This window comes from Neophocaena asiaeorientalis, unplaced genomic scaffold, assembly GCF_003031525.2.
Source record: "Neophocaena asiaeorientalis asiaeorientalis breed wild unplaced genomic scaffold, Neophocaena_asiaeorientalis_V1.1 scaffold119, whole genome shotgun sequence".
NCBI classification, from domain to species: Eukaryota; Metazoa; Chordata; class Mammalia; order Artiodactyla; family Phocoenidae; genus Neophocaena; species Neophocaena asiaeorientalis.
Window position 1 is genome coordinate 908,121 of NW_020175821.1, and position 15,356 is coordinate 923,476.

Below are 15,356 nucleotides of genomic sequence, written 5' to 3' on the forward strand. Positions count from 1 at the left end.
AAGAGGGAAGCGATATGGGGATATAAGTATATGTATAACTGATTCACTTTGTTATAAAGCAGAAACCAACACACCATTGTAAAGCAATTATACTCCAATAAAGATGTTAAAAAATATCCTGGGATAAACCATAACGGAAAAGAATATAAAAAAGAATGTATATATATGTATAATGGAGTCACTTTGCTATACAACAGAAATTAACACAACATTGTAAATCAATGATACTTCAATTAAATAAAAGAATGAAGAAGCTGATGTAAGTACTGTTATGAAAAAAGCTGGAAGTAATCAAGAATTCAATTTCATGTGTGATGTTTAGGGTTTTTTTTTTAAACATCTTTATTGGAGTATAATTGCTTTAAGATGTGTTAGTTTCTGCTGTGTAACAAAGTGAATCAGCTATATGTATACATATATCCCCATATCTCCTCCCTCTTGCATCTCCCCCCCACCCTCTCTATCCCTCTACCAATCAGGTTTATTGGCCGGAGACATATAAATTAGACTAGCAAAAGACAGATTAACAAGAAAAAAACAAATAGAAGTTTATGCTTCTATGTACATGGAAGTACTCTGTGATGAGTAACTCAAAGTAGTGCTGAGAATTTGGGCTTATATAGCACCTTAACAAGAGAACAACACATTTTTAGAGAAGGGAGAAGACAAAAGAAAAGGACTTTGAGTTTCTAGGGCAGCAAATTCTCAGAAGGTAAATATATGAGGGAACTAATGGAAGATAAAGGCTAGTTAATACTCTGTTATATAGATTCATCTGGTGCCATCTCTGGGCTGATGAGGGTCTAGAGCTGTCTCTGGTGATTAACTCCTGTCCTTCCTAGTAGAGAAGGGATGCGGGACACCTTTACAAATTATGTCCTGCTTTTAGGCAAATGGGGGAGGGCAGAGACCTTTTCTTGTATCTGCTGCTTCTCAATTGCCTTCAGCTCAAAATTGTCTTTATGCTGAAGTGGTATATTTGGGGATGGCATAATCTGCTGTCCTTCAATATCAATGAATTTTCTCTAAAAAGTCTGTATGAATTTACACTCACACCGTATATGAAATATATGAGACAGTCCATTTCCATATACCCTCACAAAGCAGGTTGTTATTCTTTTAAACATTTCTGAATGGATCAAAGATGGAACCTCATTATTGTTTTAGTTTGTGTTTCTCTGATTATAGCAAGACTTCTTAATATTTATAGCAACTTTTATATATAATGGATATTAATGCTTTGTTACATTTGCTACAAAAGACCTAATAATTTAACTTGTACAGCCAGCCAAGTAACACTTTTCTCCTGCCAGCAGCTATTTGAATTGCTGAGTACTGGGTGTAAACAATCAAACAATATAGTTAATCATGTAGACACCATTAAATGAAAATAATGCTTCAAAGAAACAATATAGTAGTACATGATTAACTGACAGATAAGTGGTTCAAAGTCTAAGAAATTGCAGAGCAGGAAAAGAGATTGGGTGGGTCCTGGAGCTGGTTCTTTTCTGACTTGCTGGCATTCTAGGATGAGGAGGTTGGGATGGACTGTGGTTTCCATTGTGATCTTCAGACCCCAAGGGCTCTACAGAGTAGCCAAGGGAACCCCCTCCCCAGTTCTTCCACCAGAGCAGCTCCTCTTAGGTCTGTTTATTATGCCTTTATTTGAATAAAGCACAATAGTCACTTATCTGAAAAAAAAAAAAAAAGTGAAAACCTCCAGACCAACACCATAGGCCAGAGGTTAAGAGCTAGGTTCTGCAATCAAACTGTTTAAGTTTAAATGACGGTTTTGCTACTTACTAGGTAGGTGACCCTGGGCAAGTTTCTTAACCTCCCTAACGCTCTGTCTGCTCATCTGTAATATGGAATTGGGTAGTTGTAGGGATAGAAGAGGATAATGCATAACACATATAAAGCCTGGCGCTTAATAACACTCAGTAAATGTTAGCTAGATATGAAACTATTGTTACAGATGCTTGCCGTCCTAAAATGCCTGGGAAGGAATTCATGGAGGAGGTGGATGCTGAGTTTGCTTGAAGAATGGGTATAATGGGGACATGTAGAGATTGGGGAAGGGGCAGGATCATCCAGAGGTAGAGCTGAGCATGATCTATTTGGAGGCCACAACACAAGGGAAGCAGAATTTATTTATGGGCTACAAGGAGATAAGATTGGATACATGTGTTAGGACCCCACTGTGGAGGACTTTGAATGCTTGGCTAAGGAATTTGGACTTGAAACTTCATGTAGTAAGACATTTTCATCCTTACACAAAAATGCTCTGCAGTAATCTCATCACATAGGAAGGAATCTTCGTATGCTCTCACACAGATGCACCATTTCATATTTCTTAAAAGGGAAGAAATGAAAAATAATGAAGTGTTTATCAGAGTCCCAAACTGACAATAACAATGAGAAGTGGAAAAAGAAAAGACACTGATGAACTGGACTAAATGCAGGGACAAAGGTAGGAGAAGGGAAGGAGCTGAGTCCACCTGCCCACTCTCTCTGCTGGCTGTGCCAAGGATATTGTACCCTTTACCATCTCTGCCCGGAGCTTTCCAGTCCTTCACCAGTACCCTCTTGCCTGGAATGTTGTGGGCAGTGAATTATTTCAACCTGCCCCAGTCTTGATCCAAATTAGCTGGGGCCTTAGTAAACCTTGGAACTCAAGGTATTTCACCAGGGATGTACTAGCCTGCCATGCGCCCATGGCCACCAGTCCCTTGCACACCAGGGTGGTCCCTCCTTTGTTCCTACCAACACTTTTGCCGAGGTTCTCATTAGCCTTTTGCCTAGATTACTGCAACAGAGTTCTCACTGCCCTTCCCACCCTAGTCTTGTTTCCCTCTGGTCTGGATTAATCCCTAAGTACAGCTTTGATCACGCCACTTCTGCTCAAAAACCTGCCTTTAGTGAGATTGGTTCAAGATGGCAGAGTAGAAGGATGTGCACTCACTCCCTCTTGCGAGAGCACCGGAATCACAACTAACTACTGAACAATCATTGACAGGAAGACACTGGAACTCACCAAAAAAGATATCCACATCTAAAGGCAAAGGAGAAGCCACAACTAGACAGTAGGAGGGGTGGAATCACAATAAAATCAAATCCCATAACTGCTGGGTGGGTGACACACAAACTGGAAAACACTTATACCATTGGGTGGATTTATATTCATACCATAAATCCACCCATTGGAGTGAAGGTTCTGAGTCCCATGTCGGGCTTCCCAACCTGGGGGTCCGGCAACGGGAGGAGGAATTCCTAGAAAATTAGACTCTGAAGGCTAGCGGGATTTGACTGCAGGACTTCGACAGGACTGGGGGAAACAGAGACTCCACTCTTGGAGGACACACACAAAGTAGTGTGCGCATCGGGACCCAGGGGAAGGAGCAGTGACCGAATAGGAGAGTGAACCAAACCTACCTGCTAGTGTTGGAGGGTCTCCTGCAGAGGTGGGGGTGGCTGTGTGTCACTGTGAGTACAAGGACACAGGCAGCAAAAGTTCTGGGAAGTACTCCTTGGCGTGAGCCCTCCCAGGCTCCACCATTAGCCCCACCAAAGAGCCAGGTAGCCTCCAGTGTTGGGTCGCCTCAGGCCAAACAAGCAACAGGGAGGGAACCCAGCCCTACCCATCAGCAGACAAGCAGATTAAAGTTTTACTGAGCTCTGCCCACGAGAGCAACACCTTGCTCTACACACCACCAGTCCCACCCATCAGGAAACTTGCACAACCCTCTTTGATAACCTCATCCACCAGAGGGAAGACAGCAGAAGCAAGAAGAACTACAATCCTGCAGCCTGTGGAACAAAAAACACATTCACAGAAAGACAGACAAGATGAAAAGGCAGAGGGCTATGTACCAGATGAAGGAATAATATAAAACCCCAGAAAAATAACTAAATGAAGTGGAGATAGGCAACCTTCCAGAAAAAGAATTCAGAATAATGATGGTGAAGATGATCCAGGACCTCGAAAAAGAATGGAGGCAAAGATCGAGAAGATGCAAGAAATGTTTAACAAAGACCTAGAAGAATTAAAGAACAAACACCTAGAAGAATTAAAGAACAAAGAAATAGAGATGAACAATACAATAACTGAAATGAAAAATACACTAGACGGAATCAATAGCAGAGTAACTGAGGCAGAATGATGGATAAGTGACCTGGAAGACAGAATGGTGGAATTCACTGCCGTGGAACAGAATAAAGAAAAAAGAATGAAGAGAAATGAAGACAGCCTAAGAGACTTCTGGGACAACATTAAATGCAACAACATTTGCATTAGAGGGGTGCCAGAAGGAGAAGAGAGAGAGAAAGGGCCAGAGAAAATATTTGAAGAGATTATAGTCGAAAACTTCCCTAACATGGGAAAGGAAATAGCCACCCAAGTCCAGGAAGTGCAGAGAGTCCCAGGCAGGATAAACCCAAGGAGAAACACACTGAGCCACATAGTAATCAAATTGACAAAAATTAAAGACAAGGAAAAATTATTGAAAGCAACAAGGGAAAAATGACAAATAACATACAAGGGAACTCCCATAAGGTTAACAGCTGATTTCCCAGCAGAAACTCTACAAGCCAGAAGGGAGTGGCATGATAAATTTAAAGTGATGAAAGGAGAGAACCTACAACCAATATTACTCTACCAGGCAAGGATCTCATTCAGATTCGATGGAGAAATCAAAAGCTTTACAGACAAGCAAAAGATAAGAGAATTCAGCATCACCAAACCAGCTCTACAACAAATGATAAAGGAACTTCTCTAAGTGGGAAACACAAGAGAAAAAAAGGACCTACAAAAACAAACCCATAACAATTAAGAAAATGGTAATAGGAACATACATATCGATAATTACCTTAAACGTGAATGGATTAAATACTCCAACCAAAAGACACAGGCTCCCTGAATGGATACAAAAACAAGATCCATACATATGCTGTCTACAAGAGACCCACTTCAGACCTAGGGACACGTACAGACTGAAAGTGAGGGGATGGAAAAAGATGTTCCATGCAAATGGAAACCAAAGAAAGCTGGAGTAGCAATACTCATATCAGATAAAATAGACTGTAAAATAAAGAACATTACAAGAGACAAGGAAGGACACTACATAATGATCAAGGGATCAATCCAAGAAGAGGATATAACAATTATAAATATATATGCACCCAACATAGGAGCACCTCAATATATAAGGCAACTGCTAACAGCTCTGAAAGAGGAAATGGACAGTAACAGAATAATAGTGGGGGACTTTAATGCCTCACTTACAACAATCAACAGATCATCCAAACAGAAAAGGAAACAGAAGCTTTAAATGACACAATAGACCAGATAGATTTAATTGATATTTATAGGACATTCCATATAAAAACAGTAGATTACACTTTCTTCTCAAGTGCAGACGGAACATTCTCCAAGACAGATCACATCTTGGGTCACAAATCAAGCCTCTGTAAATTTGAGAAAACTGAAATCATATCAAGGATCTTTTCTGACTACAACACTATGAGATTAGAAATCAATTCCAGGGAAAATAACATAAAAAACACAAACACGTGGAGGCTAAACAATACGTTACTAAATAACCAAGAGGTCACTGAAGAAACCAAAGAGAAAATCAAAAAATACCTAGAGACAGATTACAACGAAAACACGATGATCCAAAACCTACGGGATGCTGCAAAAGCAGTTCTAAGAGGGAAGTTTATAGCTATACAAGCCTACCTCAAGAAACAAGAAATATCTCAAATAAACAATCTAACCTTACACCTAAAAGAACTAGAGAAAGAAGAACAAACAAAACCCAAAGTTAGCAGAAGGAAAGAAATCATAAAGACCTGAGCAGAAATAAATGAATTAGAAACAAAGAAAACAATAGCAGAGATCAATAAAACTAAAAGCTGGTTCTTTGAGAAGATAAACAAAATTGAGAGCTGGAGGAACCAGACTCCCTGACTTCAGACTATACTACAAAGCTACAGTAATGAAGACAACAAGGTACTGGCACAAAACCAGAAACATCGATCAATGGAACAAGATAGAAAGTTCAGAGATACACCCACACACCTATGGTCAACTAGTGTATGACAAAGGAGGCAAGGATATATAATGGAGAAAAGACAGTCTCTTCAATAAGTGGTGTTGGGAAAACTGGACAGCTACATGTAAAAGAATGAAAATTTTGCACAGCAACGGAAGCCATAAACAAAACGAAAAGACATCCCTCAGAATAGGATTAAATATTTGCCAACGAATCAATGGACAAAGGATTGATCTCCAAAATATATAAACAGTTCGTGTAGCTCAAAATTAAAGAAACAAACAACCCAATCCAAAAATGGGCAGAAGACCTAAATAGACATTTCTCCAAAGAAGACACACAGATGGCCAAGAAGCACATGAAAACTGCTCAACATCACTAATTATTAGAGAAATGCAAATCAAAACTACAATGAGGTATCACCTCACACCAGTTAAAATGGACATCATCAGAAAATCTACAAACAACAAATGCTGGAGAGGGTGTGGAGAAAAGGGAACCCTCTTGCACTGTTGGTGGGAATGTAAATTGATACAGCCACTATGGAGAACAGTATGGAGGTTCCTTAAAAAACTAAAAATAGAACTACCATACGACCCAGCAATCCCACTACTGGGCATAGATCCTGAGAAAACCATAATTCAAAAAGACACATGCACCCCAGTGTTCATTGCAGCACTATTTACAAGAGCCAGGTCATGGAAGCAACCTAAATGCCTGTCAACAGACGACTCGATAAAGAAGATGTGGCACATATATACAATGGAATATTACTCAGCCATAAAAACCAACGAAATTGGGTCATTTGTAGAGACGTGGATGGATCTAGAGACTGTCATACAGAGTGAAGTTAAGTCAGAGAGAGAAAAACAAATATCATATATTAACGCATATATGTGATACCTAGAAAAATGGTACAGATGAATCGGTTTGCAGGGCAGAAATTGAGACACAGATGTAGAGAACAAATGTATGGACACCAAAGGGGGAAAGCGGTGGGGGGGGTGGTGGTGGGATGAATTGGGAGATTGGGATTGACATGTATACACTGATGCGTATAAAATAGATAACTAATAAGAACATGCTGTAAAAAAAATAATAATAAACAAAAAACAAAAAAACCCTGCCTTTAATCAAAGGAACACTTTCCCTTAAATATAAAAGTAATACACGTTCAAAGCAAAAGCTTGACCAACACCGAAAAGCTCAAAGTAAAGAAAAATTTCCCATAATTTTACCACCTACAGTTAATCTGTAACGTATTGTTTTTTAAGCTTCTTATGTTGCTTTTTAATATCTCATGAATTATTTCCCAATATCCTTTGTCCTTCTGTTGATTACATCAGGATGAGAGGAATAAAGTTTATGTATCTGACTCATTGTAGGATATTTGGGTTGCACTGAATATCCTTATGTTTACATTTTTATACACAAATTATGATTTTTTCTTAGGAAAAATTCCTAGAGGAGGAATCTGTGGATCAAAGGAATTTATGTTTTAAGGCTTTCTTTTATTTTGTAAGAAATGTTGATAAATTGCCCTCAGAAAGGTGTAACACTTTATCCTTCCATCAAGGAGAGGTATACCCATTACTACTGAGAAAATAACAGCATCTCTGCCTGGATTCAAGCCACTCCTCATCCTGGCCCTGCTGCCCTCACAGGCTTTTCTCTCTCCTCCTCCTCTACAGCCCCACTGCCCTCCTGCCAGATTATTCTCCTTGTACCTCACACATGCAAGCTCCTATCCATTCAGCAAACATCTCTGAGCACCCACCAGGAAAAGGCAGGAGATTGTGGAGGTTAAGATTGTGCCTGGGTTTGATCCCAGTCCTCCCATTCCTGCATGTCAGGGACAATATGAACACCTCCATCCACAGGCTGTAAGGACATAAACGATTTCAGACACGTAAAATGCTTCTGACAGTGGCTGGCATGTAGTGAGTGTTCAGCGAACATTAGCTGTAATTATCAGCAATTAGGAACAATGCTCCGTTCTAGGCAAAGGGGGTCCAGGTGTAAGAAGATGGCCAAGGTCTCTGCTTCCGTGGAACTAATTCTAGATGCTACGAAGTGCTCTTCAGAAAATAAAAAGGGTGTTGTGATGGCAGATGATCATAGGGTGGGAGATGGGGCATCATGTTCAGAGGTCAAGGAAAGCCCCTGTGTGATGTTACCTCTGAGCCAAGACCCGAGGCGGAGACGGGCACTCAGGAGAACAGGGCTGGCTTGGTTTTTGATGTCTCAGATGGCAGGAGCTTTGCATCTCAGAGCTCATTGCAGGCAGATGGCTGTTCTAAATTCTCTATTTGTTTTAAGGCTCATAATGCATGGGGATATATTTTGATCCTTTTATATCCTTGTCTTTATCTTAGTCAAGCACCAGGAGTCATGTGGCCGGCCTTTACATCTCTTACTCGTCATTAACCAGCGTGGGCTGGTGGCCAAGGCAAGAAGGACTTGTGGACGTTGCCATTTTTTTTACTAATTGATTCTGCTTGATTTCCTGCTTTGCTGAACCTCTTCTTAATCCTCTTGGCTTTCTTTGCCTGCTCCCTTGAAGGCCCTCCCTTTTGTTCTCTAAAGTCATTGTCTCCCTGACATGAAAAGCACTTCAGTGAGCCAAATGCATAATTATATTAAGTAAAATAAAAACAAAAAACTGAGTCCCCTAATGGAGAATGAGTTTTCTCCATGCATTGTAAACCTTGGGCATGGAGGGGAAGATATCTTCCTTCTTCCCCCTCCCCTTTCCTTCCTAAACCAATAGTTGGCCTGGGTAAAGGGGAAACTGAGTGGGCTGCCCTTAGGAACAACGCTTTGAGCTGTGGGCAGCGGCCAGGAAAAGGCTGCCCCCAGTCCCGTACCCCCCGTGGAGGTGATGCACACACCTGTGTGCTCTTCACTGCCCCTTTCAGGTATCTGATCTTTCAGGATCAAATGGCCATTGGTTGTTATGTATCGGGTGGAGAGGCTTCTGTGAAGGCTCAGTAGGTCCTGGTATGAAAATGCAGGCCCCTCAGGAACAAATGAAATGTATCAGTTTCCACCAGGATCTAGGCTAGTTGCTTTCAAACTTTTTGGCTATAACCCACAATTTATATCATGATCCAGTTATATAATACATAAAATTATGCTTGCTTTTCCTATGTAGGATGCATTGTGATATTTTCTATTCTATTCTTTAAAAAAAGGATTGGTCACATTTCTCTAAATTGCTTTCACGAACTACTAATAGATTAGTCGTGTTTACAAAATGTTGTTTAATAACTCACAGGCATCTGTCTTAGATCTTGCCCTGAATTTTCTCATTCCAATAATATAACTATTTAAGTGCCTAAGTTACATTTAAGAGGTTGAAAAACTTTGTACTATTTGATCCAGTGATTCATCTTTGAATCTGCCTCAAGGAAAGATTGTTATTAGGAGGGAGGGCCAAGGGGCCATCATGCACGTTCTGTTTTCAGCCAGAGGTTTGACAAATTTGTGGGAAAGATGCAAAATGAAAGCTGGATTTGACTTTAGACTGTGAAGGAAATTTAAAAACACCTAATCTAATTTCCTCACCTAAAGAATTAGATGTAATCACAGCTAGTTGAACAACTATACTTAAAGAGTATTTCCTAATGGCTCAGTGTTAACGTGGAAGGAATCTCCAACAATAATACTCCACTGGCCTCTGACTTGAGCCTTAATGCTTAGAACCATCGTATTACCAATGACTTGGACAAAGACCTGGAAGACTGTTTAGCCAGCTCCCAGATAGTAAGATAAAGCGTTTAGGTGAAATAATTAGGACTCAAAAAAAATCCAGCCAGGTAACAAAGATGGGCTAAAACTATCAAAGTGAACTCATTTAGTGAAAATATAGAGAACTTATGTGAAAAAAGTTCAAAATGCAAATGGCACAAAAACTGGCTGGAGCAAACACGAGTTTTTCCTCTAGGATGCTGTTTGGCAGCATCCCCAGCCTCTACCCACTAGACACCCGTAGCAGCCTCTCCCCGAGTTGTGACAACCAAAAATGTCTCCAGACTTTGCCAAATGTCCTCTAGGGGGCAAAATTGCCCCTGTTGAGAACCACTGAGATAAACTGAGGTACTACTGGGGGAAAGGACCTAATGAATTTTTATCACCAGCAAAAGTAGCAAAGCAAATCCAATCTGAGGCTGCATTATTATCAGTACTAAGAGCAACTACTGATGACTGAGTGCTTACCCTGCACCCGCCACTATGCTAAGGTCTTTACTTGTGAGTCCTCACTTAATGCCCACATGAATTCTAGGAAGTAGGAACACCATTGTCACCATTTTTTTTGATGTCTAGGGACCTTAAGTGGCTTGCTTAAGGTCTCACAGCCAAGATGGTTAGAGCCTGCACCTTGCCCATTATGCTATGAGAGTTTTAAAATTACACACTAAGTGTACATCCTAGGAAGCAGCCAGTACCCTCATCCACCTGGAACATGGCTGAGAAGCAAGAAATAAGCTGCAAATAACCCTGAGGTGCCCACCCACCCCCATATCCTAAAGCAGGGACTTGCCTGTAGCTGAGGTCCCAGCCTCCAGTCAGCTCATTGACTTAATTCATACAAAATTCGAGTATGCTCTTTCTTCTATCATCAGGATAATAGAGTAATTTTTAGAAAGATTGTCAACAAAAGTGATTAAGAGTACATGGCGGCACTTTGAGGTTAAGTTTCAGTTATCTGGAAATGTTGTGCTGTCTGGGACCCCAGTTCTCAAGCACTGTGGCTCCAGGTCCAGGTCCAGAGGTCACTGGGATCACGATGCTGAAATGCTCTCTGAGGCTGAGTCCTGAGATTAGGGGGCAGGTGGCAGAGGGCTAAGATCTGGACAGCAGTCTTAACCAAGTCAGAGCCAGGTACCATGAAATGTCAAGAAGTGTCAGGGGATGCTGAGCCCAGGGAGCCATAGCTGGGCAGTGACCTGTCCCCCCGCTAACCCCTGTCCCAGGGGCAGCCTTGGAGCTCAGGTCTGTCGACCTGTAGAAGGCCAGGAACAACCAGGAGCATCACACGCAGGAGATGGGCCTGCAGTGGCTCATCATGCGCCGCGGTGAGTCCTTCACAATCCAGCTGCGTTTCAACCGACGCTTCCACTCTGGGACCGAATACATCATCTTTGTGGCTGAGACAGATGAGCCCGCCCCTCCCCAAGACAAAATTCACCTCAAGGGCCCTTGCCTCTCCTTTCTGAACTGCCCTCCCCTCTCTTCTCCGGGGACCCTATTAGCGCTGTTAAGAAAAGATTTGGCCAACTCAGCAAACTAAGATTGTGATAATAACAGACAACTTTTAAATACACAACAGGCACTGTGCTAAAAATTCACACACTTTATCTCATTTAATCCCTGTGACAAGACTTTCAGGTGGGTACTACTAAGATCCCATTTTACAGATTGAAAAACTGAGGCCCACAGATCGTTAAGTGCGTGGCCAAGGACACCCAGTGGCAGTAAAAGGATTAGCAAGTGGTAGGAGAAGGTAAGGGTCCTCCCAGTTCCTCTGAAATCATGTCACATAGATTTTGCATCTCACTTTGGGGTCATTCTCTCTTACACAGGACCACAGCCCACCGAGCTGCTGGGAACCTGAGCCACCTTCTTGCTCACCCAGGTCTGACAAGGCAATGTCTGGAGTGCTTCTGACTTCACCATTCATACCAACTCACTCTTTGTCTCCCTTTTCACACCAGCCAATGCAGTCATTGGTCCCTACACTCTGAAGACGGAGATCTCTCAGGGCCCTGGTCACAGCACAACCCACCCTCTGGGGACTTTCATCCTGCTTTTTAACCCTTGAAGTGCAGGTATAACTTGCTCACAGGTTGTAATTCTAACTGATCCATTGGGAACACTCTGTGAGGATCTACTTAGAAAGCCCTGAAGATAAAATGCTGCACATCTATGCAATGTGTTACCATGTGCTCACTAAAAATCATCTTTACAGAGAATTTTTAATGGCATGATGAAAATGTTCATGGTGTGATGTTAAGTGAAATCAATTAGGAAATGGAACACATATGATTCTAATTACATATATGTGCCGAGAAAGAGAGCACAGCCAGAATACACTAAAATGTAACGATGGCTGTTTCTGAGTAGTAAGAAGGGGAGATCTTCATTGTCTTCTTTCTGTCATCCATATTTTCCAAATCTCTATGAAAAGCTTGAGGCTTTTATAACCAAGAAAAGATCATCTTTTTTTTTAAGTATAGATTATATTGCTGGCCTCTAGAAAAGCACACAGGCTTTTAAGGGGTCCAGTCTTGATTTCTATTGCCATCAACCCATTGCTTATCTGATTATCCAGCAAGATACTGTCATTACTGTTTTTAATTTTATTACTGTTTGTTTTTTGGTTTGGGGCTTTGCCCCCTCTGCTATTCTTAACTGTTCAGAGGATGACATCTACCTGCCAAGTGAAATACTGCTGCAGGAGTATATCATGATGGACTATAGCTTTGTTTACAATGGTCATGAAAGAGTCATCACCCCCTGGCCCTGGAACTATGGGCAGGTAACACTGTCACTTGAAGTGGGCCTTAGACAACTCTATTAGGTTATGAAGTGCCACTAACAGAAGTCAGGATGTGCAGTGCTGGACCAATTTCCCTTCCAGTGAGAGGCACAAGGAGGGAAGGGGAGATGTCTTTCCTTCTCAGTTTTTAATATTTTATGAAAAACTTAAAACATGGAGGTTCAGGCTACTATAATGAAACTCCATGAATCTCTTACCTTCAATAGTGATCAATTTATGGTGTATTTTGTTTCATCTAATCAGGGATTTGCAAACTATAGCCTGTGGGCCAGATGTGGCCCACTGCCTGTTTTTGCATGGCCCAAGAGTTTAGAATGGTTTTCATACTTTATAAACTGCTGAAAAAAAGAATTTTTAAAAAATAACACAGTTGGGCTTCCCTGGTGGCGCAGTGGTTGAGAGTCCGCCTGCCCATGCAGGGGACGCGGCTTCGTGCCCCGGTCCGGGAAGATCCCACATGCCGCGGAGTGGCTGGGCCCGTGAGCCATGGCCGCTGAGCCTGTGCGTCCAGAGCCTGTGCTCCGCAACGGGAGAGGCCACAAAAGTGAGAGGCCCGTGTACCACAAAAAATAATAATAATAATAATAAATAAAATAAAAAATAACACAGTCATCCCTTAGTATTTGCAGAGGATTGGTTTCAGGACGCCTCCACAGATACCAAAATCCAAGCATGCTCAAGTCCCTTATATAAAGTGGCATAGGCCGCTCTCGCCTTCTGAGATGGCCCATGCTCTGTCTGTGGAGTGTGTTTCTCTCTAAATAAATCCACTTCTTACCTATCACTTTGTCTCTCACTGAATTCTTTCTGCCATGAGACATCAAGAAACTGAGCTTCATTAAGTCCTGAAACCAGATACTGAAACCCCTGCCAGGTGGGAGAAGTTAACTGTATGCTGCCACAACTGGCAGGACCCAGGACCGGTTGGAACCAGAAGGTTGATGATGCTGACTCCCATTTACCTCACCCCAACCAATCAGAAGAAAGTCCATGAGCTGATCACACCCTCCTCTTTGAACCATTACTATAAAACTCCTCACTACCCCCTCCAGCTCAGGACACTCAGTTTTGAGAGCATTAGCCCTCTGTGGCCCCCTTTGCTTGGCAAAGCAATAAAACTATTCTTTTCAACTTCACCCCCCAATAAATAAATAAAAAATAAAGCGGCATAGTATTTGCATATAACCTATGCACAACTTCCCATGTACTTTTAAATCATCTCTAGATACTTATAACACCTAAAACAATGTAAATGCTATGTAAATAGTTGCTGGCACTGTGCAGCAAATTCACGTTTTGCTTTTGGGAATTTTCTGGAATTTTTTTCCCTAATATTTTTGATCCTACTGGTTGAATCCATGGATGTAGAATCCACGGACACAGAGGGCCAACTGTATTTTGTGATGTGCAAATTATATGAAGTTCAAACTTCGGTGTCTAATAAACAGCATTTCATTGGAACACAGCTATGCTCATTCATTTAGGTATCATCTGTGGCTGCTTTCATGCTACAATGGCAGAATTGAGTAGTTGAGACAGAAACCCTATGGCCTGCAAAGCCTAAAATATTTATTATCTGGTCCTTTACAGAAAAACTTCGCCGATCCCTGGTGTATTCTCCCCCATTCCTCGCATCTCATCACTGGATTTTTGGGAAGCAAATTACCATATCATTTAATCGAGTAATACTTCCAAATATAGTTCTAAAAGATGATGACTCTCTGAAAAACTGAGCCACAATACAGTATTATAACTGAAATAATGAACAGCAATTCTTTAATAACACCAAATATCCAGTTAAGGTACACAGCGGGGGACCTTTGACTCTGGGCAACTTTTCTACTCTCAACCACCAGCCGTGGCTGGGATAGTTTCTCTCGGCCTCCCACTGCCTTCTCAGCCCTGTCCACACCCACCGGGAGGGAAGAGTGGGTTGGGGACAGGAAGCAGGGAGCCTTGCTGAGGAAGATCAGGTTCCCTGTTCTCCAACAACTTGTGTAATTTTTTGAAACTTAGAAAAATACCAGGGTATTTGGTAGCCAAAAGGGTTACGACACATGTAGCAAATACATGTTGTAGCCGTATGTCATGAGTGTACACAGGCTTCTCCTGTGCTCACACCATCAGCACTGAACCCTCTACCTGATTTGAAGGTTCTCCACGCTCTTCCCCCTCTCCTCACATGCCTGGCCTTATATGTATGCATCCGATCTCTTCCTACTCTCGCAAGTCCTCCAGAAGGAAAATCTCTGAGCCTCTGTCTCTGGTACCCATCACGCCCAAAGACGTTGGGTGAATGCCTCCACCCCGCTGTCTTCCTGTCTACCTTGTCCTTCCAAGCCCACCGGCTCCAATAGCCTTCTCTGATGCCTTCAGCTGACTCGCATCTTTCCAAATTCCATTTGCATTTTCCATCAGAAACACACAGGTTAGTTCTTCAAAATTCTGAATCTTAACACATTCCCAACTTGACTTACAAGCTCTTTGAAGGCAGGAACTTGTCTGATATTTAGTCCCACCCCAAACGTCGGTGTTACTGACTTGGCTTCAGAATTCTAGACGTTTTTACTCTTCTCTTTGTCCTTCCTTGAAATCCCCTGGAAGTTTGAAGAGGACATGATAGATATCTGCTTTCAGATTCTGAACAAAAGCCTGTACTTCTTAGAGAACCCAACCAAAGACTACTCCCAGTGGAACAATGTGGTGTATGTCTGCAGGGTGGTGAGCGCCATGGTAAGGCC

General features: G+C 41.9%; 1 protein-coding gene across 1 annotated transcript in view; it reads left to right on the top strand.

Annotated features, from left to right (window-relative positions):
• Positions 1–8,079: 8,079 nt before the first annotated feature.
• The window catches only part of TGM5 (transglutaminase 5), a 54,966-nt gene continuing 47,689 nt past the window's right edge, over positions 8,080–15,356 (top strand). Inside the window, 2 exon segments of the mRNA XM_024732596.1 lie at positions 8,080–8,175; positions 11,065–11,209. Of these exon segments, the coding sequence (XP_024588364.1) occupies positions 8,080–8,175; positions 11,065–11,209 (241 nt within the window).